The 27694-nt window shown below is 42.5% G+C and overlaps 1 protein-coding gene across 1 annotated transcript in view; it reads left to right on the top strand.

Annotated features, from left to right (window-relative positions):
• Positions 1-293: 293 nt before the first annotated feature.
• LOC126994186 (zwei Ig domain protein zig-8-like) overlaps positions 294-27694 on the top strand; it is a 53239-nt gene continuing 25838 nt past the window's right edge. Inside the window, exon 1 of the mRNA XM_050853442.1 lies at positions 294-1291. Within this exon, the coding sequence (XP_050709399.1) occupies positions 1267-1291 (25 nt within the window). The 5' untranslated portion in view covers positions 294-1266. The remainder of the gene's footprint in view (positions 1292-27694) is intronic.

Raw genomic sequence — 27694 nt, 5'->3', positions numbered from 1 at the left:
GAGAGACGGAGAGGCAGCCCCCGTGAGACGAATGAGGTGTGGGTGACGAGGGAGGAAGAGAGACGCGAAGGGGAGGAAGGATTTAGGACAAGGAAAAGAGGGGAGGAAAGTGGAATAGAGAGAGAGATAGAGAGAGAGATAGAGAGAGAGAGAGAGAGAGAGTGTAAATCAAAGAAAAAAACAAAAGAAAAAGAGAGAGAAAGTGAGACAAAGTGAGAAACAGAGAGATAAAGGGAGAGAGGGGGTGAGTGCGTGGGTGTGTGCGTGTATCAGTGAAAAAAATAAAATAAAAAGACGAAAGAGAGCTAAAAACCCATTACAACACTAACTTCCAGTACTGATTGAATGTAGACCCAACCAAGTGTAACAACCGAGCTCATAGGCAGAGGCTGGGTCGGGGCGGACGGCGAGACGGGAGGCGGACCGTCGGGGCGAGCTAGGCACAGGGAGGCGAGGCGAGGCGCTGAGTGGGCAGGTCAGAGGCAGTGTGGCTCCGGCAGGCGTGGAGGGAGGGTGTACTTGCGAGCGTCTCTTACCGACCTCAGCACGCAGTCACGTCCGTCTCGCCGCACCTCATGCCCGGCCAGGGAGAGATATCGTTCGTTCTGGCACGATGGTTGTCTCGAGATGTGCCCAAAACATTACCAGTGCATAAGTAACAGTTCCCGGAGGTCTTCTTTTCGGTGTGTGTGTGTGATGGACCCGTTTGTGTAGCTGTCACTAGATATGATTGATAAGTTTTGACGCTGGAAAACTTGAGTGAACTATAGAAAGGGGACTTCACGCTTCCATGGTCCTTGTTTGCTGGTTCGTGGTGGGCGTCTGTGGGCCATGACAGGCTGAGGCAGAACGGGAACCAAAAGTGTGTGTCTTTGGGAGCCACAGACATCACCTCTGCCTCACCTTCACCGGCATTCCATCACGATAACAATGAACGAAGATAGACTGGATTGCCACTAACGATGATGCTTCCGAGATAAGAAACAGACCGTGATATGCTTCCCTTGACTCCATGGCTGAAGATGAATTAGGCGGAGCAGCCACATGACAGCCAAAGACGAGGACAAACATCGACTTTTGAGTATTTTCTAACACAGTGCCGCATGAATGTGAGTCCCGCCGGGGTGCCACGTGCTCGGACACTGCCTTGACCCTGAGGACATCTGGGCACTGACCTCGGAGGCTGCCGGGGGTCGAGGAGGAGGAGGCAGGAGGTATCGGGTGGGAATCAATACCTGACTCATTACCCATCGCGACAATACCATAATGCTTCTCTCCCTCTGCGTTATAGGTGAGTAATGGCTTCCTCTTCTCACCCTCTTCCCTCACAATCCTTTTTTATAAGTCCCTCAGTGCAGGAAAGGCTGGAATCATGAGCGGATTAATGGGATCGTCCGGGGTTAATGCCTTTCCGATAATCTATAAGGGATCAGGGTAGACGTCCAACGAGTCTCACCTGAAATCACCGTTGGGTCCAGACATTATTTCCTCGGTTTCCAGGGATTTGCTTATTGACTGGCTGCAACCCTCGGCGCGGCGGCTTCCTCCTCTTCGTCTCAATATTCCGCTACTTATCCCGATGTGCGGCAATTATCGAAAACCTGTGCGGAGTTTCTCGTTACGTCGACGACCTTCACCTAAGTCTTCCCTGCACGTGACTCAGCCTCCGGGGAGTGTCATCAATGTGTTACTTCCTGGGGTGGAGTGTCTACAGCACCCACATGAGCGTTAGTCGTGGGTGTGTTAGACTGTGGTAGATTAGGTTGCATTCTTCCATACTATTGGTAGGTGGAGATGATGTTATGACCGGATGAATTTGTATACATTAGAACATGGTATCAAGGTATTACTTCCGGGGCTTAGAACGCCTCCAGCACCTTGACCAACGTTAGTCTTATGTGTGTCAGACTGAGGTGGATTTTTATTTGCATCTTAAACAGGTATTTTCCTGTATTTTGGTAGGTTAAGATAACGTTATGATAGGCAGGTTTGGATACGTTCGAACATGTCCTGACGTGTTAGGATAGCGAGAGGAACCTTCGCTTTGATTGGTTCCCTTCACATCTTTGGCACGTCTCCTATCTAAAACTATTAAAAAAACTATTCACACAGTTTGCCTATATAAAAAATAACTTTTCTTCCTCAAACAATACCGTGTTTTTACGCCGCGAAAATTGAAAACGTAATAACAAATCCTCATGCAAGAATCCATCCCGCTCCGAGGAATGGATTTGTAGAGTTTTCACCCCTAAAAAAAATATTCAGCCGAGGCGGCCCCCGCGAGGAGCCCGCCTCCACGCCTCGGGCCGCGGCGCCGACGAAAAAAAAAAAGCCTGAATAATAAACCCGCGATGACAGCAGCTGAAGTGCCACGCGTGACAGGCAGAATGGGCTAATTATTTAATTTTTGTAAGCCATGTCTCAAAGCGGGGGAGGAGGAGGAGGAGGAGGGGGTGGAAGATGAAAGTGGTAGGAGGAAGGGAGGGGGGAAACGAAGGATGGAAACAGTTGAAGATAAAAAAAAAACTATGGTGTTGGTGGGTGCGGTGGTGGTGGCTGGAGTTGCCTGGGATGAAGCAATAGTTAATACACTAAACAATAATAATATATCAGTAATACATATGCTATCAATATCACAATGTTATTACCGCTTACCAAAAAATATTTTTATAATGACTGTTATTATTGTCGTTATTATTATTTATTATCATTATTATTATTATTATTATTATTATTATTATTATTATTATTATTATTATTATTATTATTATTATTATTATTATTATTATTATTATTATCATTATAGTTATTATTAACATTATCATTACTGTTATCATTACTATTACTTTTGAACATGAAATAATACAATAACAAAAGGCAATAATGACAATAACTTTATTCATAATATGTAGGCGGATGATCATTAACAACTAATTCTACTACTACTATTATTACAACTACAACAACAACAACAAAATCGATGTAAAACTGTATTTTCTGACTGTTTTAGCCCAAAGACTTTCACCAAGAACCCTTTCTTCTTCTGCGTAACGTGCTGTTCTTCTTACTAGTCCCTGTTTATTTTACGCGTGTAGTTGTTCTATGTCATTGAAAACAACAATATGTACACGCTTTTGGATCTAGTCATAACCCTTTGGTATTCGTCTTGTGTTATATCCTGTGAACGGAATGGCAGAGATATATCACAACTTTTTTCATCTCGTAATCGAATCTCCTTAGCAGCAAAGTTAGAAGACATTAATTTCCTCGTTAAAATTCCGGAAACGCCTAAAACTTAACCTCTTATACTCTCTGTAACACTCCTCCACGCCCCTCACCCTTAAACGGCCCCAGCCTGCCTAAGCCTTCCCATCTCGGGGGTAATATCTGCCTCAAATCCTTATCCAAAGCCCTCCGACACACAAAGACCGTCCTTGAGCCTGTATCTAAGCCATCTAATGACATTACCTACATCTACCGACCCTGTTCTTATCCTCATCCGGTTCCCTACTCCCCTTTGTTTTTGTTTTTTCCTGATTTCCACTCCTCCTGTCGCCTGGAAAGGATGGAAGGAAGGAGTGATGGTTTCTGGTGAGAGAGGAAGAGGAAAAAAGAAAGAGAGAAAAGGAGGAGGACGGAGAGGTAAATGAAAAGAGTTAAAGGGATGGTTACCTAAATCTATCCTGTTCTAGTTTTTGGAGAGAGGAAGAAAAAGGAGAAAAGGAGAGAGAGGAAGAGAGGTCGGTGAAGTAGAAAGAAAAGGAAGAACATAAAGGGGACGTTACCTATATATCTACCCTTTTCTTGTTTTTTCGAAAGCGAGGAAGAGAGAGAGAGAGAGAGAGAGAGAGAGAGAGAGAGAGAGAGAGAGAGAGAGAGAGAGAGAGAGAGAGAGAGAGAGAGAGAGAGAGAGAGAGAGAGAGAGAGAGAGAGAGAGAGAGAGAGAGAGAGAGAGAGAGAGAGAGAGAGAGAGAGAGAGAGAGAGAAAGGAGGGAGAGAGAGAGAGAGAGAGAGAGAGAGAGAGAGAGAGAGAGAGAGAGAGAGAGAGAGAGAGAGAGAAAGAGAGAGAGAGAAGATCGGAAGAGAGGAGAGAAAGAAATAAAATGAAAAGGGAAAACCTACATCTACCTTTTCTTTCCTTGAGGAGGTGAGAGGAACAGAAGGAAGAAGGAAAGAAGGAAGAGGAGATGGAGAGAGAGAGAAAAGAGGAAATGGAAAAAAAAAAATAAAGGCGAAAATCTACATCAACCCTCCTCTGTTATCCTAATCCTCTTCACAACGTTTCGCTTATCCATTTTTGTTATCCCTCTCCCTTCCTTCCGTTCCCAATCTCCTTTAGCTAAGTTTATCACCCTCCTCTCGTTTTTATTCCTCTTTTCTACGCTTCCACGCCTCTTCCTCTCTTCTTATCTCCCGTTTTCTTTCGTTTCCGTCTTTCTTTCCCTTCAATCCCTTCCCCCTCCCCTCTCCTCCTCCTCCTCCTTGCTTCATCTTTTCTATGCTATGTCCTGATTCCTTTCATTCTCCTTGCGTATATTATTCTTTATCACACATTCCTTTTTCCTCTTTCCTCCTCTTTGTTCTGTCCGCATTTCTCATTTTGCTGTTATTTTTCTCTCTTGTTCTGCTTTCTTTTATCTTCACCTCCAAGCTTCTTCCTTATACACTTATTCTTCAGACTAATTTTTTTATAGTTTCCTTTCACTTATCTTGCATTCTCCTCCCTTCACTTTCCCTTCCCACTTTCCTTTACCGTTTTCTCCTTATTTTCTTTCTTTCTTTTTTTCATTTATTTTATCTTTACCTTTGCAGCCCTTCCCTTATTCACGTGTTCTTCTTCAGACTAAATTTTCCAGGTTTCCCTTTCATTTATTTTTCATTCCCGGTCCTTCACTTTCCCTTCCCATTCTTCTTTACCGTTTTCTCCTTATTTTCTTTCTTTCTTGTTTTCCTTTATTTTATCTTTACCCTTGCATCACTTTCTTTATTCACGTATTCTTCTTCGGATTAAATGATCTTGGTTTCCTTTTCATTTATTTACATTCTCCTCCCTTCACTCTCCCTTCCCACTCTCCTTTACCGTTCTCTCCTTAAGCTCACCTCTCGCCCTTCATCCTCCTTAATTAATTTACCTTTATCCATCGCATTACCCATTCTTTCCCTCCACGCTTTAGAATTTTTGCTCCTTCTCTCAAGAATATTCGAATTCCTCAACTACCTTCTCTCTCCTTGAACCCTGCAAAGACATTCCTCTATTTTCCCTTCCCCCTCATATAAACTTTACTTCTTCGGTCTTGATCTTTCTCCCCTTCAGCCTCACTCATGAATTCCTGTACCCAGCATGGACTCACAGAGACCCATGTTGGTATGTAGTAGTTTACCTCAACAGCCCTCTCTTCTCCTCCCATCTTCTTCTCCCTTACACAAACTTCACTTCCCTCTTCATCTTTCCCCCCTTCAGACTCACTCATGAATTCCTGTACTTAGCATGGGCTCACTTCGACTCTGGTTAGCATGTATTGTAGTGTTCGTCAAATGTCTTCTCTCCTCCTCCCATCTTCTCCCATTTACAAACTTCACTTCCCTCTTCATCTTTCCCCCCTTCAGACTCACTCACGAATTCCCGTTCTTGGTATGTCCCTAAAACGACTCCTGTTAGTATGTTCTTCCCCTCACCTGGCTAACTTAATGTGTTACCTGAGAAAGCTTGGGTGCATCAAGAACAATTACTCACGAGGGACAGCTAGTCATGCATACCGAGGTGATGGCGTCTCATTTTCGTCTAGTTGGGAGTCGTGGAAACACAAGCAAGACCTCCACCCACAAGTTCCTGGATGTGTGTGTTAGTTGACTCTGCATGATTAGTTTCTCTGTGTGTTGACGTGACTGTCTGACTAGTTGTTGTATTATGTTATAGGCAGCAATAACATCACAAAAAAGATAATGATAATGGTAATGATACTACTACTACTACTACTACTACTACTACTACTACTACTACTACTACTATTACTACTTCTACTACTACTACTACTTTTCCTCCTCGTCCTCGTAGTCCTTCTATCTCCTCCTACGATTACTACTACTACTACTACTACTACTACTACTACTACTATTGATGATAATTATATAAGGATAATACTTGCTCTGCGGGCTTCCTCCACGTAACTTTCCTGCATTACCAACTAAGTTCATAAGCGCATTAATATCGGCCGACCTTACATCAGGATTATTTCAACTTCCGCAAAAGGGCTTTCATCGTCTTCTTTCTTTCTTCTTCCTTCTTATAATTTTCCTTCTTTTTCCTCCTCCTGGTTTTCCTTTTTCCTTCTCTGTCCCTTTTTTTCTTTCTTTCTTGCTCTTCCTTTTCCTTCTCTAACTTCTATTTCCTTTTCTTTTTTTCTCTTCTCCTTATTGTTCCTCCTCCTGGTTTTCCTTTTTTCCTTCTCTGTTTCTTTTTCTCATTCTTTCCTGCTTTTCCTTTTCCCTCTTTAACTTCTATTTCTTTTCCTCTTTTCTCTTCCTATATTTTTCGTTTTCCTCTTCCTCCTCTTCCTTTGTCTTCTCTAACTTCTCTTTCTTATCATGTTTTCTCTCTTTTTATTTTTTTTTCCTCTTGTTATTCTTTCTGCTTCTTTAACTTCTCTTTCTTATCATCCTCTTCTTTGTCCTGCTTCCCTTCCTTATGATCCTCCCCTCCTCCTCCTCCTCCTGCTCCTCCTCCTCCTCCTTTCCCCGCATACACTTTCTTCCTCTTGGCTGTTGTGGAACTTCAGAATTGCGTTGTCTGACTCAAAAATCATCGCCCCACAGTATTTCAGGCCCGCCCATGTATGTCCCAAGGTCTCTGTTCTACCCATATGGTCTTGGATTCCTTTCGTTTTTTCTAGTTTTCTTTTTCATATTTTTTCACTTTTATTTTTTTGGGGGGGGTCAGTTCTATTTTTTTGTGTTTTTCTTTACTTTCTTTTTATTTTTTTGATTTCTTCTACTTCCTTTTCTTCTTTACTCCTAATCTCCCTTTCCCGTTTTACTAATTTAACGCTTTATGTTTAATTTCCTCTTCGTTTTCATTATTTTTCTGCTTCGATTTTATTTTCATGGTCTTTTTCTGCCTTTGTTACTTCTTTTATTTTTATTGTTATTTTGTTTTCATTATTTTTGCTTCGATTTTATTTTCATGATCCTTTTCTGCCTTTGTTACTTCTCTTCTTTTTCTTTTTCTTTCGTCATCTTCTTTGTTTCGATTCTGCTTTCGTGGTCTTTTTTCTGCCTTTGTTACTTCTTTTTTATTTTTATTTCGTCATATTTTTTGTTTCGTCTTTACTACTGGTTCCCTTTCCATATTATTTTTATCCATTTTTCACTTTCGCACAATTTTTCTTTCGAACTTTTCTCCTCGTTCTTTATTTCATTTTCAACATTCTTTCTTTACAATCTTTTTTTCCTCTTTGTCGACCACTAGTCTCCCTTGCTATTCTCGTTTTTAGTGTTAATCCCAAGCCATATTTTTATTCTCTCCTTTGTTTTGTTTTTTGGCTTTCAGTTTTAATCCGAAGTCTATTTTCAGTTCCTCCTCTCGCCGTCCAGGTCTCTGCAACTTCCCCGTATTAAACCTTAACTTTTGTTCTTAATTTTTTCACGTCCCTTGCGCACTGTCCTATCGATCATCGCCCACACACAGGAAACAAAAAGAGAAAGGAAATATATATAGTTAAAGGAAGCTAAAGAAAGAAAACACACAATAAATAAAAGACAGATAGACTGAGTTACACATAGAGACTGACTGATGATTTCAACGCAAAAAAGGGAAAGAGAAATATTTAAAGAAAGCAAAAGAAAGAAAACACACACTAAAAAAAAGAAAGATAGATAAAGACAGAGATAGAGACCGACTAATGATATTCACGCAAAAAAGGGGGAAAGATATAATTAAAGAAAACAAAAGAGAGAAAAGAAATAGAGATAGATAAAGAGAGATGGATAGAAGGATAGACAGATAGATAGACAGAGACTAACCAATAGTATGCAAGAATGATAACCAGACCGTAAGAATGACAATACAAAGAAGACTTATTACAACACAAGGAAACACTAAAAAGCAAGACGAAGAGAACGATGTAAAAGAAAACAAGGTAACCTAATAAGGGCGGCGCCAAAGACAAAGAAAACGAAAAGAAAAAGAAAAAAACGACCAGAGAGGAAGAGGAAATGGATATAAAAGAAACGAGTATAACGAAATGAGGAGGAGAGGAAGAAGGGATGAGATGAGGAGGAGGAAGTATAAATAAAATAATGTTGAAAGAAAACGAAACAAAAAATAACAGGGGAGCCAAAGACGAAATAACACCAAGAAAATATAAATATACGACGAGAGTCTGTAAGGAAAGAAAACAAAGAAAAATCAACACGGGAATCAGGAAAGGAAGAAAAAGAAGAAAATATTAACACAGGAATCAGAAATGAAGAAGAAAACGTGGGAACTTGACCAGCCAACGAGAGGAAAAAACAACAACGATACCGAGGATAACAAAATAAAGACGAGAGAAGGAAGAAGAGATAAGAAGGCGAACGGAAAGTATAAATAAAAAGACATTGAAAATCATATAAAAGAAAGAAAGAGAAAAAAAATGACCAGAGAGGACGAGGAAACAAAACTAGAAGACCCGAGGATAACAAAATAAAGACGAGAGGAGGAAGAAGGGATGAGAAGGCGAACGGAAAATATAAATAAAAAGACATTGAAAATCATATAAAAGAAAGAAAGAGAAAAAAAATGACCAGAGAGGACGAGGAAACAAAACTAGAAGACCCGAGGATAACAAAATAAGAACGAGAGGAGGAAGAAGGGATGAGAAGGCGAGCGGAAAGTATAAGTAAAAGGACGTTGGAAAAATATAAACGAAAGAAAGAGAAAAACATATTGACCAGAGAGGAAGAGGAAACAAAAATAAAGAGACCGAGCATAACAAACTAAGATCGAAAGGAGGAAGAAGGGAAGAGAAGGCGAGCGGAAAATATAAGTAAAAAGACGTTGGAAATTATATAAACGAAAGAAAACGAAAAAAAGACCAGCAAGAGAGGAAATAAAGCTAAAAGAACCGAGTGTAACAAAATAAGAACGAGAGGGAGAAGGGATGAGAAGGCGAACGGAAAGTATAAGTAAAAAGACGTTGAAAATGATATAAGCGAAAGAAAAAAACTTGACGAGCGAAAGAGGAAACAAAAATTAAAGAACGGAGAATAAGAACGAGAGAAAGAAGGAAAATGAAGGGAAATGGAAAGTATAAGTAAAAAACACTGATGAAAGTATAAACGAACGAAAAAAAAGGAATAGAGAACGAAAAAATAAAAAAATAAATAACAGAATCGAGAATAACAAAAAAAAGGGGAAAGGAAGAAGGGAAGAGAAGGGAAGAGGAAAGTATTGGTAAGAGATGTTGAAAAAATATATATATAAACACGGGAATCAGTAACGAAAAAAAAAAAAAAAGGAATTAGAAGATGAAAGAGAATATAGAAAATGTATACACGGGATCAGGAAAGAAAGGAACCACCAAAAAAAAATGTTTATCTGTACCTGTTTACTCACACACACACGGTTTTCTTTTCCTCGTTTATATTTAGTTACGTTTATCAATCAGCATCTCGTCCCTTCCTTGCATATATGAGTTAATGTTAATCTCGCGTCAAGCTTTATCAGAAAACAATAACGAGAGAACATTGGAGCGAGACACGGCGACAGGGAAGCAATTTATCATATTCATTTCTGTCATAACGCGTTCCCTCTTTAATTATCATCCCTTCCTATTTAGAATCCTCCATTTCTCTCTCTTTCTCTTCTCCTCTCTATCAAATAAATAAAGCAGATACACACAACACCAGTAGACATTTTCCCCCCTCACGACCTATCGGACCCAACACTTCGCCTTTTTACCTGACATGCAAAAAAATGTGAGAAGCAATTACTAAGTTTCCGTCCCAACTGACCTCGTTCATGTGTGTTTATCAGGACCGTTTGCTTTGTTTATTAAAATTGAAAATATGAGAGGAGGAGGAGGAGGAAGGAAGACGAGGGAGAGAACGAGGAAGGGATGAAGGAGGAGAAGAGAAGGAGAAAAAAGACGAGGAGGAGGTGGAAGGGGCAAGGACGAGGGGAAAGAACAAGAGGTAGACAGCGAGACAAACTGGAAAATGAAAGGACAGGCCAGGAAGAAGAAAGAGAGGGAGAGGGGAGAACAAGATAATGGGGAGGTTGTCAATGGAACCGGACAGGGGATAGGAAGGAGAGGAAAGATCAGATGCGATGAGGAAGAGAGAAAGATACGGATTTGAGAAGGGAATATGAGGAAACAAAAGGAATGCTTATTGGCGTAACGAAGAAAGGAAACAGGAAGGGAGAAAGAGTCGTGTAGATAAGGTAGGAAGAGGAAATGAAGGTAAGAAAGAGGGAGCAAGTGAAAGGAGATTACGGGAGATATGGAAAGAGAGAAGATAGTAAATTAACTGTTAGGAAAGGGAGGAGAAGAGAAAGGGAGGAGGAAAAGAGACCTGGAAAGGGAGAAAAGCGAATGTGGGGAAAGAACACGAAGTAGAACAACAGGCAAGACTTGATTGATGGGGAAGGATGTTAGTCAAGGGTGAACAAAATGGGTGGAAGGGGAAGTCGAGAGGACGAATTAGAGTATAAGGGAGGGGAAGGTGAAGGATAGAGGTGACGAAGGGGAGAGAAAGAGAAATGCGACTGGGAGGGGAACGGCTGCATAGGAGGTTAAGAGAGAAAAAGAAAGATGAATGGAAGGGATGAAATGGAGTAGAAATTATATATGAGGGAAATGAAAAGAATATATTGACCAAGGTAAAGGAAAAAGAGGGAGGAATAAATACTTCACCCGAGGAAAAGGTAGAAAAAAGAGGTAGAGAATGGGGGAATAGAAGAGATGGGATGAAAAGGAGTAGAAATGATAAATGAGGGAAATAAAGAAATGTAGAGCAAGGTAAAAGGAGAGAGAGAGCAAATGAAAAAGACTTGACTAGAGGAAATGGTAGAAAGAAAAGAGATAGTGAATAGAGAAAGACAGAAGAGAAGAAGAGGGACTGAGAGATATATAAAGGAGGGAATAGGAAAATATATCAAGGTAAAAGAAAGGAGAGAGAGTAAAAGGAAAGGAAGAAATGGCAGAGAGGAAAGAGAAAGGGAATGGGAAGGAGAGGAAGTGGGAGGAAACAGGAATAAAGGAAGGAATAAGGAAGAAGCACAAATGGGAGAGAAGAAAAGAATATATAGCAAAGGTAAAGAAGGAGGAGGCAAAAAAAATAGTAAAGGTAAAAGGAAAGAATGAATAGAGAGGAAGAGAGGAGAAGAAGAGGAAGAAAAGATGAATAAAGAAGGGAATATGGAAATGACACAAATGAAGAGAAAGGAACATAGAGAAAAATAAATGGAGAAGAAGCAAAAAGAAAGAAAAACTCAAAGAAACAGTTAAGGTAAAGAGAGATATTGAATGAGAGGAATAGAAGAGAGGAAGTCGGAGGAAGAGGTAATAAAGAAGGGAATATGAAAAAGACACAAATGAAGAGAAAGGAACACAAAGAAAAATAAATGGAGAAGAAGCAAAAAGAAAGAAAAACTTGAAGAAAATGTCAAGGTAAAGAGAGATATTGAATGAGAGGAATAGAAGAGAGGAAGTTGGAGGGAGAGGTAATAAAGAAAGGAATATGAAAAAGACACATATGAAGAGAAAGGAACATAGAGAAAAATAAATGAAGAAGAAGCAAAAAGAAAGAAAAACTCGAAGAAAATGTTAAGGTAAAGAGAGATATTGAATGAGAGGAATAGAAGCGAGGAAGTCGGAGGGAGAGGTAATAAAGAAAGGAATATGAAAAAGACACATATGAAGAGAAAGGAACATAGAGAAAAATGAATGAAGAAGCAAAAAGAAAGAAAAACTCGAAGAAACAGTTAAGGTAAAGAGAGATATTGAATGGGAGGAATAGAAGCGATGAAGAGGGAGGGAGAGGTAATAAAGAAGGGAATATGAAAAAGACACATATGAAGAGAAAGGAACATAGAGAAAAATGAATGAAGAAGCAAAAAGAAAGAAAAACTCGAAGAAACAGTTAAGGTAAAGAGAGATATTGAATGGGAGGAATAGAACAGAGGAAGAGGGAGGGAGAGGTAATAAAGAAGGGAATATGAAAAAGACACATATGAAGAGAAAGGAACATAGAGAAAAATGAATGAAGAAGCAAAAAGAAAGAAAAACTCGAAGAAACAGTTAAGGTAAAGAGAGATATTGAATGAGAGGAATAGAAGAGAGGAAGTCGGAGGGAGAGGTAATAAAGAAGGGAATATGAAAAAGACACAAATGAAGAGAAAGGAACACAGAGAAAAAATAAATGAAGAAGAAGCAAAAAGAAAGAAAAACTCGAAGAAAATGTTAAGGTAAAGAGAGATATTGAATGAGAGGAATAGAAGCGAGGAAGTCGGAGGGAGAGGTAATAAAGAAGGGAATATGAAAAAGACACATATGAAGAGAAAGGAACATAGAGAAAAATGAATGAAGAAGCAAAAAGAAAGAAAAACTCGAAGAAAATGTTAAGGTAAAGAGAGATATTGAATGAGAGGAATAGAAGCGATGAAGAGGGAGGGAGAGGTAATAAAGAAGGGAATATGAAAAAGACACATATGAAGAGAAAGGAACATAGAGAAAAATGAATGAAGAAGCAAAAAGAAAGAAAAACTCGAAGAAACAGTTAAGGTAAAGAGAGATATTGAATGGGAGGAATAGAACAGAGGAAGAGGGAGGGAGAGGTAAATAAAGGAGGGAATATTGGAAAGGCAAAACATAATGGCGTTGTTTACCTCCACGGCTAAATACACACGAAAATACAGTGTGTACGTCCATCACAAACATTCCTCCGTGTACGTATAAATAACGCACACACAGCCAGTACACACTAAAGGCTCACACGTACACATGACCACGCACACACACACACACACATACACCCACATCCTCGCAGACACATGTGCACATAAACAAACCGGCCCGCTAAAATTTGTTGACACACACACACACACACACACACACACACACACACACACACACACACACACACACACACACATTGTAGTTGTTTATTAGATGTGTTTCAGTGTTTTTAGCTTGTTTTAATGGTTCCCAAGTTCCTCTGGGGTAAGTGAGCGCCATCAGCTATGTGTGACCTTACTATCTTTGTTCTGGAAAATGACCATAACGCAGGACGCTAAAAAAAAAACTCTACAATTCTTTCCACTCACTCTTTTTATAAGAAAGTTTCGACTCGGTGACATCTCTCTCTCTCTCTCTCTCTCTCTCTCTCTCTCTCTCTCTCTCTCTCTCTCTCTCCGTCTCATTTTCACTCTCACCTTTTTTTTCTTTCATTTTTTATCTCTTTACATGAAAATATAATAGTATCTGCATCGGTAGTAGTAGTAGTAGTAGTAGTAGTAGTAGTAGTAATAATAGTTGTAGTAGTAGTAGTGGGAGTAGTAGTAATAGTAGTAGTAGGAATGGCAGTAGTAGTAAGAGAAGGCAAAATAATAAGAGAGGAGGGATGAGGAGAAGGATGAAGAGAAAGGGGAGGTGGAAGATGAGGAAATAAAAGGAGCAGTAGCCGGAGTTGTAAAAAGAAAGTCACCCTACCATTTCGGCAACTTCATAAAATTAATTAAGGGCCATTTGCCACGACCTGTTATTTTCTAATTTAACACATCCCTCCATCATCACGTTGCCCGCCTTCCCTGAGCCAGCTGCTGCCTCCTCCCCCTCTTCCTCCTTCTCCTCCTCCTCCTCCTTCTCCTCCTCCTCCTCCTCCGCCCCCTCGCTAGGCATAAAACCCAGGGAGATGTATTTCCCTGAAGAGAAGAGAAGAATAAGAATTTTTTGAAGAGAGAGAGAGAGAGAGAGAGAGAGAGAGAGAGAGAGAGAGAGAGAGAGAGAGAGAGAGAGAGAGAGAGAGAGAGAGAGAGAGAGAGAGAGAAGGAAGACAAACAAAAAATCAAACAAAGAAGAACAAAGCCAAATCAACATAGGCAAAGAAAGAAAGACAAACACCAAAACAAAAAAGAAAAATGAAAAAAGAAAAGCGGTAGTAGTAGTAGTAGTAGTAGTAGTAGTAGAAGTAGTAGTGGTACCATTAGTAGTTATAGTAGTAATTAAACTCATACGATCATCTATCCTGTACGTTACAATAATCTCTACCATACGTTAAACTCCTGTCAGACTACCGCCATTATGTCCTTTACCACCACCACCACCACCATTACCACCACCACCACCACCACAAGCACATCCTCAACAAACATTAGCACTGCTCTCTCCCAGTTTCTTTCCTCCTCACTCCTTTTTATATACTCTATCAACACTGGGGGAGAGAGAGAGAGAGAGAGAGAGAATGGTGTCGTCCCAACTTAACGTCATTCTGAAATCTCTGCTCTTCCTTTCTCCTCACCTAAATCTCCTCCCTCCTCCCTCTCTCCCCCTCCCTCTCTCTCCTCTCTCTCCTCCCTTTCCTCCCTCCCCTCTCCCTCTCCCTCCCACTCCCCTTCACCACCTTCTCCTCCTCCTCCGCCTCCGCCTTCGCCTCCTACAAACTGACTCTCTCTCTCTCCCTTACGCCAGACGCAAATATAACGATTCGTTCAAGGCAAAAGTGGCGAAACTCTCAATAAAGTGCAGCAAGGACACGACACAAACTCCAAATGGGGAGAAACACGAGCAAGTTTTGGGAATTCTAGGAAAATTTGGAAGCGTAGTGCGGCGCCGGTGTTTGGGGCGCGCGGAGAAGCTCTTCTTATCCCCCTCACATGTTCCTGCTCCCCTTTTTGTTGCTCTCTCTCTCTCTCTCTCTCTCTCTCTCTCTCTGCCTATAAATGAAAGAAACTTCATATTCTTTCACCGTTTTCATTTTCGTCACCTACATTCAGTGATTAAGCCGTCACAGTAACCTTCTTTTCTCTTTCTTTACCTCTCTTTCTCGCTCTCTTTTTCTCTCTTTCTCCCCTTTAATACAAGAAAAACGTGTAATATTTTCATCATTTTCATTTTCGTCCTCTACTTTCGGTGCCTCAGCTGTTAGTGATTTGCTAAAGGCAGCGTTTCAAACAGCAGTGAGCGTTATCAAGCCTCGTTCCCGGCAGCGATCGGCCTGAGGTAGCACGCGCGGGATTGCATTAGGCTGCATCATCGGCTTTAGGACCAGTGATCGCCGAATTTTCAACTGCTCCGCCTGCCCATACGTGACGAGGGTGTGAGGCCAGGACTTACATGCGGCATGATAGATGACGTGACCAGTCCGTGATGTGATATCCTGTGACGGCGCGATGCACACTCCACGCAGACGTTCAGTAGGAGGGAGAAGCGAATCACAACTGCCATGCTATACGCTGACATTCCAGACGTGGAGGAAGTGAAAAACGGTGAGGAGTGAGTAGAGAGAAACATCGATTGGTCTCCGTAGAAGAATATACAATAAAGAAAACAGAAAAAAGGAGGCCGATACGAAAGCATGCAATGAACTGAAGTGAACATTGCGCTCGTTTTGAACCGGAGAAGCAAACCACTTAACATACAAGGCTTGGAATTGTAGAAAAGACCGCCGAACAACTTACGCAGAAAGAAACAAATCAGAAAAGAAGAAGAGAATGAAGAGAACAACAATCCTCCATAACCTAAAATGAACTGAACTGAGCACTGAGCGTCCCCAAGACCTGATAAGACACCTTCGAGAAATGAAAACGCCATATTTGCTTACATATATGCATGAACTTCCTTCGTCTCGATTAGCAACCCAGAACTCTGCAGCCGTGAACACCCAAAGTGGAAAATATCAGAAAATCGGCGAGCAGAAAGATTCCAACCCCGTCCTTAGAGGTTCTCGTTCACCGGTGTGCGTGTGTGTGTGTGTGTGTGTGTGTGTGTGTGTGTGTGTGTGTGTGTGTGTGTGTGTGTGTGTGTGTCGCCAGATCGTGAGCATGTAGTGTTCGATCCCTTCCACCAGACACTCCCACACACACCCACACACACACACACACACACACCACGCTGCTTCAAGCTAATTCAGCCTTTGGTGGTGGAGGTGAGGGTGGTGGTGGTGGTGGTGGTTGGGATTGTGGTGGGAATGGGTTTGGTGGTTGTGACGGTGATAAAAGTTGAGGTTAAAGTAGTAGGGTAGTGGAGTCGGTATATGTGGTGGTGTTGGTGCTGATGGTGTTGGTGTTGGTAGTGGTATTGTTAGTGGTGGTGATGGTGGTAAAGGTATAAGCAGAAGTGAAGACGGTGGTGGTGATAGTTGTTGTTGTGGTGGTGATGATCAGAGTCGTGGTGGAGTCGGCACGGAGGCTGGGGGATGGTGGGGGGGTGAACCTAAACCCCCCCAGCCTGGCGACACAGCTCCGCCGCCACACACACAGCAAGGACCGCTAATGACACGAAAGGATACGAGAGACAATGGGGCTCATGATGACAAGGTTGCTTATCATGACGATGGTGAGAGAATAACAAATATGATACTACTACCACCACTACTACTACTACTACTACTACTACTACTGTTAATAATAATAATAATAATAATAATAATAATAATAATAATAATAATAATAATAATAATAATAATAATAATAATAATAATAATAATAATAATAATAATAATAATAATAATAATAATAATAATAATAATCTTAATAATAATAATATAATGGTAATAAATTGTTAGGAGACGATGAACAGGAAAAACTAAAAAAAAAAAACAGAACTCAAAGGAAAAAGATGGAAGAGGAGGAGGAGGAGGAGGAGGGGAAAGAGGAGGAGGAGAAATAAGAGGAAGAAGAGGGATTAGGAGGAGGGGAAGACTCATCAGATACATAACCCAAAAGATATCTAAAACCTTACTAACCCAAAAGATATCAAAAACCTCACTAAACTGAATTCATATTAGCATTATTATCACCATCACCATCATCACTATCATCCTCATCACCGTTATTACCAACACTCAGAACCTTCACCAGTACCAACAGAAAAGGATCGGCGTCAAGGATAGGGGAGGGAGGGACGAGGCGGGGAAAGGGACACCTGGCTCTCGTAAAGGCGGTGGGGGCGGCAAGGCTCAGGTTTCTTAGAATGGGTCTTCCACGCGGCGACCTCCGAAGAGAAGCCTTTAAAGGGGAGGCAGCACCGTCTTCTTTCCCTCCCTCTCACCATCCTCTAAGCCTTGCCCCTTCCCTCTCTCCTCCACCTTCCCTCTCCTTCCTTACCTACATTCCTCTACTTCCCTTACTCTGTAGCTCTACTTCTCTTCCTCCCTTTTCCTCTCTTTCCTCTCTCCATGTAGGTTTAACTCCTATCTAGGTTTAGGTTTAGCTTTACTTATGTTTAACGACAGGCCACCTAGTATGGATGATAGGGTCTGTGTGGTCTGGATATCTATGTAAATCTATGTAATTTTCATATCTTGTTCCCTCTCCTTCCCTTCCTCCGTCCCTCTCTCTCCTTTCCTCCTTCCCTCTCCTTACTTTCCTCCCTTACTCTCCTTCCCTTCCTCCGAACGGATAGCGAGACGGCCCCGCGTTCAGGAGGACGCGAGTTCAATCCCCAACCGGTGCCACCAAGCTGGGATTTTTCAGCCGCCGCCGAGTGGCTTAAAACTACCCACATGCTGTCCAGAAGACCACCTATCAACCCGGACTCTAGATTCTAGGATTAAAGATGAGCTCCGGGAGGGCAGCATGAGCCAATCCAAGATGGCGCCACTATAAACACTCGCCTGCGCCAGAACGGGCTGGGCCGACCATCAGGCCCCACCGGGATGAAGCCTTGGTCCGACCATTAGGATCCACCGTGAAGAAGCCTACCGGCGCAATAGGCCAAGACGTAAAAAAAAAAAAAAATAAATAAATAAATAGATCCACCCCTCTCATTCTTTTCCTACATCCTACTCTTTCCCTTTTTCTCTTCCCCTCCTTCCCTTCCTCTCTCTCTCTCCTTCCCTTCCTGTCTCTTTCCCTTCCTCCTATCTTCCTCTCCCCTGCAGTCTAAGGTATATTTCTCTCTTCCTGCCCTCAACGGTATCTCATTCTTTTTTATCTCTGTTTTTTTTTTTTATTCACCAATTTTCATCCTCTTAACATATTAGCTTCATTTTTTCTTTCTCTTGGTTCCAATAATGTTCCATCGGTTCTTTTTTTTCCACTCAATTTAAACTATTTGTAATTTTCTTGTTCTCTTTTCTGGTATGGTTCTAATATTGTTTCATCGGCTCTTTTTTTTTCACTGAATTTAAAGTATTTTTCTAATTTTCTTTTTTTTTCAGTACCTTTGAATGGCTATTGTCGAGGTTCCTAATTCCGGGTCAACGAATTCTCTTTATTATGGTAGTGTAAGTTTCACCTTCATATCCATTCTTTTATATTCTGCGTCTGCATGATCTCCCACTCTCTCTCTCATGCTCCCATTAACATAATCACACATTTCATTAGATTCCATCCATTCTTTTCTTTCGTTGCTGGAAGACTTTATTTTCATGGATTTCTTACTCTGTTTTCTCGTTTTCTTCAATTAATATTTTCTAGTTTTTCTTTTCTATACTCAGCGTCACTTATTAGATTCTCCTCCTTTTATTCTCCTCTATGTTCCATCTCTTTCCCTACCCTCTTTTCTCCTCCTCCTTCTCCTCCTCCTTTTCTTCCGTCTTCTCCGCCTCTTAGCTCTCACCTTCAACTGACTCCTTCGAACGCAAAAGAAGAAAAAAATCAAATGATGTAATTTCAGAGCCATTCCTCACTGTCTAGCACTCCCTCCAGCCTCCCTTCTGACCTTCACTCCATCCCTTGTTCTTTCGCCTTTACTCGCTGCTCCTAACACCCCTCCACCCCTGACTCCTCCACTTCCCTCCTTACTGCACCTTACCAGCCTCATCTTCCTGAACCAGCCTCTCACTGTAAACCACCTGCGCTCAACCTGCCCCTTTCCCGCCCCCTCTCTCGCTCCCTCACCTCCACTTGATTCACCTGCCGGAAGGAAACCAAGATGTGAATGGGTCTGAATTACGAGCGAGGAATATTCATACACCTTGATGAATGCACGGGTGAAGGAACAGCCGTTGATAATTAACATTTCAAGAGGGATCAGGACGGGGTGATTTGTGATGGTGGTAATGAGGATGTTTGGGTGAATGTGGATGATGTTAATGATGTAGATAATTAACATCGCGAGAGGGTAGGAGGACGGGATGCTGGTGATGAGGATGTTAGTAAAGATATGGATGATGTTAATGATGAAGATTTTTTTTGTTTCCCCAAGTAATTGAACTCTAGGTAAGTGGTTACGGGAATGTATGGTTTATGGGAATACACATGTTCGACTCCCACTAAAGGATTGACAATAAACTCATGAAAAATTGTGTAAATCCAAAACGTGAAAACTCTAAGAAATACTTGTGTTAATATCGAGTCCCGCTGAGAGGCAATTTCATGAAAGCACCAGCATAAGGACACACACACACACACACACACACACACACGCACACACACACCTTCCCCCCCCACACACATATGAAACCTTCCCGCCCCCCCACCCACCCCGACACACGCACACGAGTACCAATTAACAGGGCCGGTACTTGACGTGCTATTAACCCTAAAATAAAACGACCTCATTTACGAGATTTGCCAATTAGGAATAAACACAAACTTATATAACAGCAAACCCTCGCAGCGGAGCACAGGTGACTCCGCGGAACACCTCGGAGGGGAAGCGTCGACCTGTACGCTCATTAACGGCAATACTAATTATGTCATTATCATCATCATCATCATCACCATCATTATTATTATTGTTATTGTTATCATTAGTATGTTATTGCCTCTATTTACTGTTATTCTTTTTCTTTCCTTCTCCTCAGTATCATCAGGCGTATATTGTTGTTATTTTCTTTTTGTTTCCAGCGTTGTTTTAACCTTTTTGCTTCGTAGCATTGCAATTTTATGGTCTTTTTTTAATGTTTCTTCGTTGACAGACATTTGACGACCTTTCCTTCTTTTTACATTATGATCTTCGGCGTGGTTTCGGTTGTACGTAAAAAAAAGGCTTCGATTAAATTTCCTCACCGTAGCATTTACATTTTACGGTCTTTTTTTAATGTTTCTTCGTTGACAGACATTTGGAGGCCCTTCTTTCCTTTTACCGGACAATATCTGCGTGTTTTCGGATATGTTAAGCAAGAAACGAGTGATATTAAGCAGCAGCACAATGGTCTCAAAGGCACACCACGACACCACTTCCACGAACCTGAATAAACGAAAGGAGGTGATACAGAGAACACGTGGCGGCTCTCAGCGCCTCGCCCAGCCTCACGCCGCGGCCCCGATGGACTGATGACAACCTGCGGGGCCGCATAACACACCACACAAAGCTCCCGCGAGGGCCATGCAAAACACATTCCCTCCTCTTGCTCTGAAACGTGGCAGGAAAATCTCTTGCTCGTGGATGTGAGCGAGTGAGTGAGTGCCCTTGAGAGTAAATTTAGTGAGGATGAATATTTAACTGTCTCAGCGTCCGGCGGAAGATACTTTTTTGGTGCGCTAACGTCTGGTCCGTAAAAGTAGATGCAGAGCCCTTAATTAGTGATGTTTTCCCTTAGTCTTTTGCTCCTCCGTCCTTGAAGCTCGTTGGCCACTTCCGCCTCGCTCAAAGGGCAACCCGGTCACTGCTTAGCGTTGGAGATAAAGCCGTGTGGCGAGTAAATGCTGTGATTGAAACGCAGCGAGTGTAAAGAACGAAGCTACTCAACAACGAAGCCAGGGTCAGGTTAGTCACGTCCCGCGGCCAAATTGTTTAACCCAATCGTTCTTAACTTAACCCTGGGCAAAAGTAGACAACCCAATTAACCAACCCTCCTTAACTTAACTCAAATGAACCCTCCTTGCCAAGTCACTCTCCTCATGTCAATTCAATTCAACCATCCTCAAACTCAACCTAACTCAACCCTACTCAATCTCAACTCAACTCAGTTCAACGCTTCTTAATTAAACTCAACCGGACTCAACCCTCCTCAAACTCAACCAAAGTCAGCCCTCTTCAAATTCAATCTAACTTAACTCTCCTCAACTCAACCCAGCTCAACCCTCCTCAACTCAACCGAACTCAACCTTCCTCAAATACAACCCAACTCAATCTTCCTCAAATTCAATCTTGGTGTCTCGCTGCCTTGTGGATGCTTCCGCGGCGCTATTCAGTAACCCAAGTATGATAGGCTTGAGCTGACTGTGCTTTTGTTCGCCTTTCAGTAAAAATAAGTTACATTCCGGACATTCTACGGTGCCTTTGATTGCCTTGTAAGCCCAGACACTCCCGCAGCACAGCCCAGAATGCCTCCACCACTGATCTCCCTAACTGGTGCATAAACGTGTTCCCTGACTCCCTCCAGCCTCCTCCCTCCTCCTCTTAATTCCGCTCCCCTCGTCCACCCTTTCCCCTCCAATGCTCTCCACTCCAATAACTCTTACTCTCCCTCTCGTCCCATTGCTCTTCCTCCTCCCCTTTGCTTTTAACCCCATTCCCTTTCCCCTCCTCTCCTACCCCACGTGCTGGTGAGACCTTCGTCCGTCACGCAAGCTCCAACAGGCAAACAAATTTTCTGATTTTGTGCTGCCGTGACTTTCAATGAAAATGTTTTGCTGTCCAGCCACCGCGCAGAGTCGAGGGAGGGGAGGGAGTAGGTATGAAGGGAGAGAGGGAGAAGGCACTGAGGGAGGGAAGGGAGGGAAAGCACGGAGGGAGGGAGGGAGGGAGATAGTATGAAGTGAGGGGAGGGACAAGGCACGGAGGGAAGGGAGGTAGAAGGCACTGAGAGAGGGATGAGAGAAGGTACGGAGGGAAGGGAGGGAGAAGGCACGGAGGGAAGGGAGGGAGAAGACACGGAGGGAAGGGAGGGAGAAGGCACGGAGGGAGGGAAGAGAGAAGGTACGGAGGGAAGGGAGGGAGAGGGCACGGAGGGAAGGAAGAGAGAAGGTATGGAGGGAAGCGAGGGAGAAGGCACGGAGGGAGGGAAGAGAGAAGGTACGGAGGGAAGGGAGGGAGAAGGCACGGAGGGAAGGAAGAGAGAAGGTACGGAGGGAAGGGAGGGAGAAGGCACGGAGGGAAGGAAGAGAGAAGGTATGGAGGGAAGCGAGGGAGAAGCCACGGAGGGAGGGAAGAGAGAAGGTACGGAGGGAAGGGAGGGAGAAGGCACGGAGGGAGGGAAGAGAGAAGGTACGGAGGGAAGGGAGGGAGAAGGCACGGAGGGAAGGGAGGGAGATGGTATGAAGGGAGAGGAGTAGGGAGAGATTCAGAGAGTCCTCCATTTGAGAATAAACACATTTGCAGCCGCTTGATGCTTCACTTAAAGAATTTGCCTAAACAGAACCTTTGTTGCAATTTCGTGGATGAATTCAACACTGGCTTTAAGGCATTTACGTATATCTGGCACGGTTTCATTTTCGTTATTGAGCTCAACACCCCCGCCCCCGCGCATGTTTCGAATTAATGAGTTTAAAAGCGATTATTAATGATCTTCCTTAAGCGTAGAACATTGTCAGGAGAAAATGGGATAAGAGCATTACTTGATATAAAGGATAAAGTGCAAAGTTCTAATGGATGATCTACAAAGCTGTGTCTAGGAATATGACGCTCGTGATAAGAGAAAGGAAGAAAAAGTATGTGTTTGCTTGTAGGTGCATTCCTCTCTCTCGGGTTGCCATTTTGAACAAGCGAGAGAAGGACAATGAAATACAGACAGGCAAAATAAAACTGAAACAGACAAGAAAAACAGACCGACAGACCGACAGACAATGACCCCCACACCACACACACACACGGCCTCGTAGTTCCTCGCCACAGTCAATTACTATGCACGCCGCGCCATAAATAATACAGTGACCGCACTAATAGATTACACACGTGTTTGGGCCACACGGTAAAACTTATTTTGATAATGACTCAGCTTCACATTACTCAGTACGTGGTGTGGCGGGGCTGCGGTGGATTCAGACTCATTAATGACAATATTCGGCTTCATAATTACCTTTTTCATGTAATTTTATCATATCACTGAATATGTACTCAACCGACTGTACGCTCGTATGGTTTCCTTCTACTATGGTGTTTTCCTTCGTCTTTATATGACTCTTGCAGCCTTAGACACCATGTTCATAGGCTTAAAAAGGATTGGATGGTACAAAAATTATGTTATTATGGTTGTTAGGACTCCACAGAAAGATGCTGCACACACACACACACACACACACACACACACACACACACACACACACACACACACACACACACACACTTAAGCCTAAAGGAATGGTTAAAGCCTTAAAGTGTATGTAGCCTTCGCAGTATCGATGGCGTTGAGAAACACCTGGCGACATCGTGTGTTACCTGTCCATTGAAACATTTTTATATAAGCTGTAATCATCGATATACAAAAAATCATAATGGAAAACACTTATCTTTAAACAAAACTGCCTTCAATCATAAATTCAATCGGTTTTCATTTTGGTACACTGAAATATACTGAAAAACATTCTCTGATAAATTGTAATCATCATTATACAAAAAGATCATACGGGAATAACTGCTCTCTATAAAAAATTAGCCTTGAATCACAGAAATAGTCGATTTTTTATTATAATATTTCATACACACAAAAAAATCATATCTTGCATTAGCGGGCTTTTTTTTTTTTTTTTTTGCACTCTTTTTGTTGCCCTTGAGTCGTCTCCTCTGTTGTAAAAAAATAAAAACTATCCACTGAAACACTGTAATTTTCTATCACTACGGAAGAAATGACTCTTGAGAAACATTTACTTAAAAAAAAACTGCATTTAATCATAAAAAGTCAAATATTGCTTTAAAATTTCAGATATGTAAATTCTTAATCATATTCTACACAGGTTTGGGTGCTGACGCATGAGTGTTTATTGTGCACGTCGTTATCATCACAATGCAGGGCCGGCGTGTGTATGGGAGGCGAGATTGTGCCTTTACAGCGGCGTCTATGGGAAGCCTTGCCGCTCACACACGGCGCTCCCCTCTCAACACAGGGACATAACACGCTCTATGGCGCAGATGAAGAACGTGTGTCCGTATGAGATCTTTCGCCGAGGGGCAGTGATCGAACTCGTGTATCCATATAAACATGACGTCGGGTGTACCGCCGCGCCGCCACCTGCCTATCCGAACTCAATAACAGTTTACAGGTAACTGATATATCAATAACAGGTTGTCGGTTATTACGTTGTCCTATCCACTACTCAGGGAACACTGCTTTCGCTTTAGAATTCCATGTTTTCTGTCTTGTTTTGTCAGTATATATTTATTATACGATTCGAGGCCCTTTACTTATCACTTCAAAGTCACTCTGCACTTCTGCCAAGCAAAATGTTATAACGTGTCACTTCTTTGCTAAAACGGTGTTAATATATTAGTGTAAACAGTTTTCATAGTACAGGATTCAGCTCTAGGGCGAAATAATCTATAAAGAGTTTTCTCAGAGTAATTTTCCAGACGTTCTAAACTCTCCACCGTTTATCATGTGAGCCATAACGATTCACAGTTCACTCTTCACCTACCTACGTACGTATATTATTCGCCAAGTGTTATTAACCCGAACTGAGTTTCCTAGTATTCTAAATCTAAACATGACTCTTTATCTGTATGGCAAAGACGCTCTGACACCGGTTTCTGGGCGCCCTCCATTGCGATTCACCATTCACTATTCACTTACGTATATTCGTCACCAATTCTTATTTACCGGAATTGACTTTCCGTATAATCTAAACTTTTCACTATTTTTCTAAGGAAAAGAAGACGCGCTGGAACTATTTTCTGGGCGCCTTCCATTGCGATTCACCGTTCAATATTCATTTTCTTATGTATATTCTTCACCAACAGTTATTTACTCAGAAAGGACTTTTCATATTTTATAAACTATTCACTCCATCTCTGAGGCGAAGAAGACCCGCTGGAACCGTTTTCTGGGCGCCTTCCAGGAAAGATCCATCACGTTATTAGTGTTGAGTCCTGACCGGCTAATTGTGATTTATTAAAGATGGAAACCCCGTAATAAAGGCAGGGATTGGGTCATTACGTATTCCCAAGAGACCTGCGCCAGCCTTCAGGGGTCCCGCCGTGAAGAGAGGGGGGCTCGGTCTCTCTCTCTCTCTCTCTCTCTCTCTCTCCCCAATCACACATCATCCGTCCTCACCTTCCTTCCCCTTCCTTCTCTTTCCTTCACTTCGATCATTTATCTTCAGTTTCACCTCCGCACCATTTTTCATCATCCATCTTCCATTTCCCGACACTTTGCAGATCCGAATCCGAGCGAAAGAGAGACGAAACTAAAGAGGAAACGGAGAAGAAAGAGAGCAACGGAGGGAGAGAAAGAGTGTTAGAGAGGAAACACCAGCCACACACACACACACAATGCCTCATCACAAGACTCGCTATATAGTGCCACGTGTCTTGTTATCTCCATCAAACCTTATAATATTCCTTCATTAATGCAAACTCGTTATCTCCGGGGCGGGCGTCGTTTATCTCCGCCTTATCATCATCGTCCCCTCGTGCCTCCCTTCCATTACCGTGGGACGCCCTTGCTCCCTTACCTTCCCTCCCTTCCCTCCTCTCCCTTGCCTCTCGATCCCCTCCCTTCGTCGCTGAGCTCAGTCAGGGTCACCGTCACCCCCAGCCCTGTCCAGATAGCGTGATGTGTGTGTGTGTGTGTGTGTGTGTGTGTGTGTGTGTGTGTGTGTGTGTGTGTGTGTGTGTGTGTGTGTTGCTGTCTGTCTATCTGTCTACCTGTCTGTCTGTCTTTTTCTCTGCTCATATGTGTGTGAAACAGATAAAAAAGCATAGTAGATAAGCCGACACACCCACAAACAGACATTTTGACAGACAAACAGACAGGCTCATTATAATACCTACAGAGAGACGAAAGCAGGTCACGCCGAGTCAAACAGTCGCATTAAAAACTTGCTTGCATTGGCCAAACGAGTGAACGTGCGTATAATTCCTGCAAATGACGGCGTGGCTGGAGGCTGCTACTGGTCTTGTCACATTATTAAACATCGTCACAACTGTTTACACGATTACACTGCCGTTCATATGCTGTGACATTTCCACTTTGCGTAAAAAATTTTTGTGTGCCTGTGATTTTAGTTTTCACGTAAGAATTTGAGGATCGCGAGGTAGTACAAAGGAGAAAATAGCATCACAACTGTTAACATGATTACACAGGTGTCAATGAGCTGTGTCATTTCCACTTTCTGCACCTGTTAGTCGCTATGAATTTAGTTTTGACGTAAGAATTTGAGGTTCACGAGGCAGAACACAGGACAAGACATCATCACAATTGTTCACATGATTATTCTGAATTTCATGAACTGTGTCATATTCAGTTTGCGCAGTTGTTTGTCGCCGTGATTTTAGTTTTCATGTAAGAATTTGAGGATAACGAGGTAGTACACAGGAGGAAACACGAGGAAATATGTTCACACGATTACTCTGGCGTCCATGAGGTGTGACATTCCTACTTTGCGTACTACCTATTTTTCGCTGGGATTTTTAAGAGCCGTATTCCAAAGCATTTCAGGGCTCACACACCCACATTTGGTAAGGCTTTCGAAGAGGCTGTGTTAGTATTTCCATGGGTAGTAATATAAGCGTAGCAATAGTTTGGCAAGAGCTTCCGCACCATGAAAGTGGAAGTATGCTCTTGAGAACCGGACTAATATATTTCTTGGCCTTTGGAAATATCTGTTGTGAGAGCCGAAAGCGTGTGAGAAGAGGGGGATTATTTTCACGCAAGACACACACACACACACACACACACACACACACACACACACACACACACACACACACATTCAGATATTTAAGGAGATCTAAACAGCAACAAGTAGGATCAGTCTGTCGTTGCATTACTTTCTTGCATTGATATTTCCTTTATTTATATCCGCTGTCACTTTCATTCCTTTAAACTCACTTATTTTTGTGTTGCTCTCTCTCTCTCTCTCTCTCTCTCTCTCTCTCTCTCTCTCTCTCTCTCTCTCTCTCTCTCTCTCTCTCTCTCTCTCTCTCTCTCTCTCTCTCTCTCTCTCTCTCTCTCTCTCTCTCTCTCTCTCTCTCTCTCTCTCCTCTCTCTCTCTATCTCTCTCTCTCTCTCTCTCTCTCTCTCTCTCTCTCTCTCTCTCTCTCTCTCTCTCTCTCTCTCTCTCTCTCTCTCTCTCTCTCTCAATCATCCTTATCGGGCTCAAGTCTTCGCCCTCATCCCTCACCGTCACCGCCTCTTAACTCATCTGAAGGGCCTCTGGTTTTCTTATTTCCTCCCTTCTTTCCTCGGCATTGTAAGCACCACGACGCCGCCGACTTCATGGCAGGCAATCTCGCTTCGTTTTCCTATCCAGACAACCTGAAGCATCCCTCCCAGGACTTTTAAGGCGACCGGGAGGGTGGAAGGGAAAGGAAGGTCGCTCGCTTGGACACTGGAGGACGCGAAGGAGGGAGAGGAAGAGCAGATATTGGTGCATGAACGGGATAATAGAGAGGACAGTGGAGATGAGACGAGGGGGGGAAACTGTACGAGAGATGAGGATAGGAGGAAATAG

This window comes from Eriocheir sinensis, unplaced genomic scaffold (genome assembly GCF_024679095.1).
Source record: "Eriocheir sinensis breed Jianghai 21 unplaced genomic scaffold, ASM2467909v1 Scaffold741, whole genome shotgun sequence".
Taxonomy (NCBI): Eukaryota; Metazoa; Arthropoda; class Malacostraca; order Decapoda; family Varunidae; genus Eriocheir; species Eriocheir sinensis.
The sequence above is the reverse complement of the archived record's forward strand: the minus strand, read 5'-3'. Positions and strand labels throughout refer to the sequence as shown.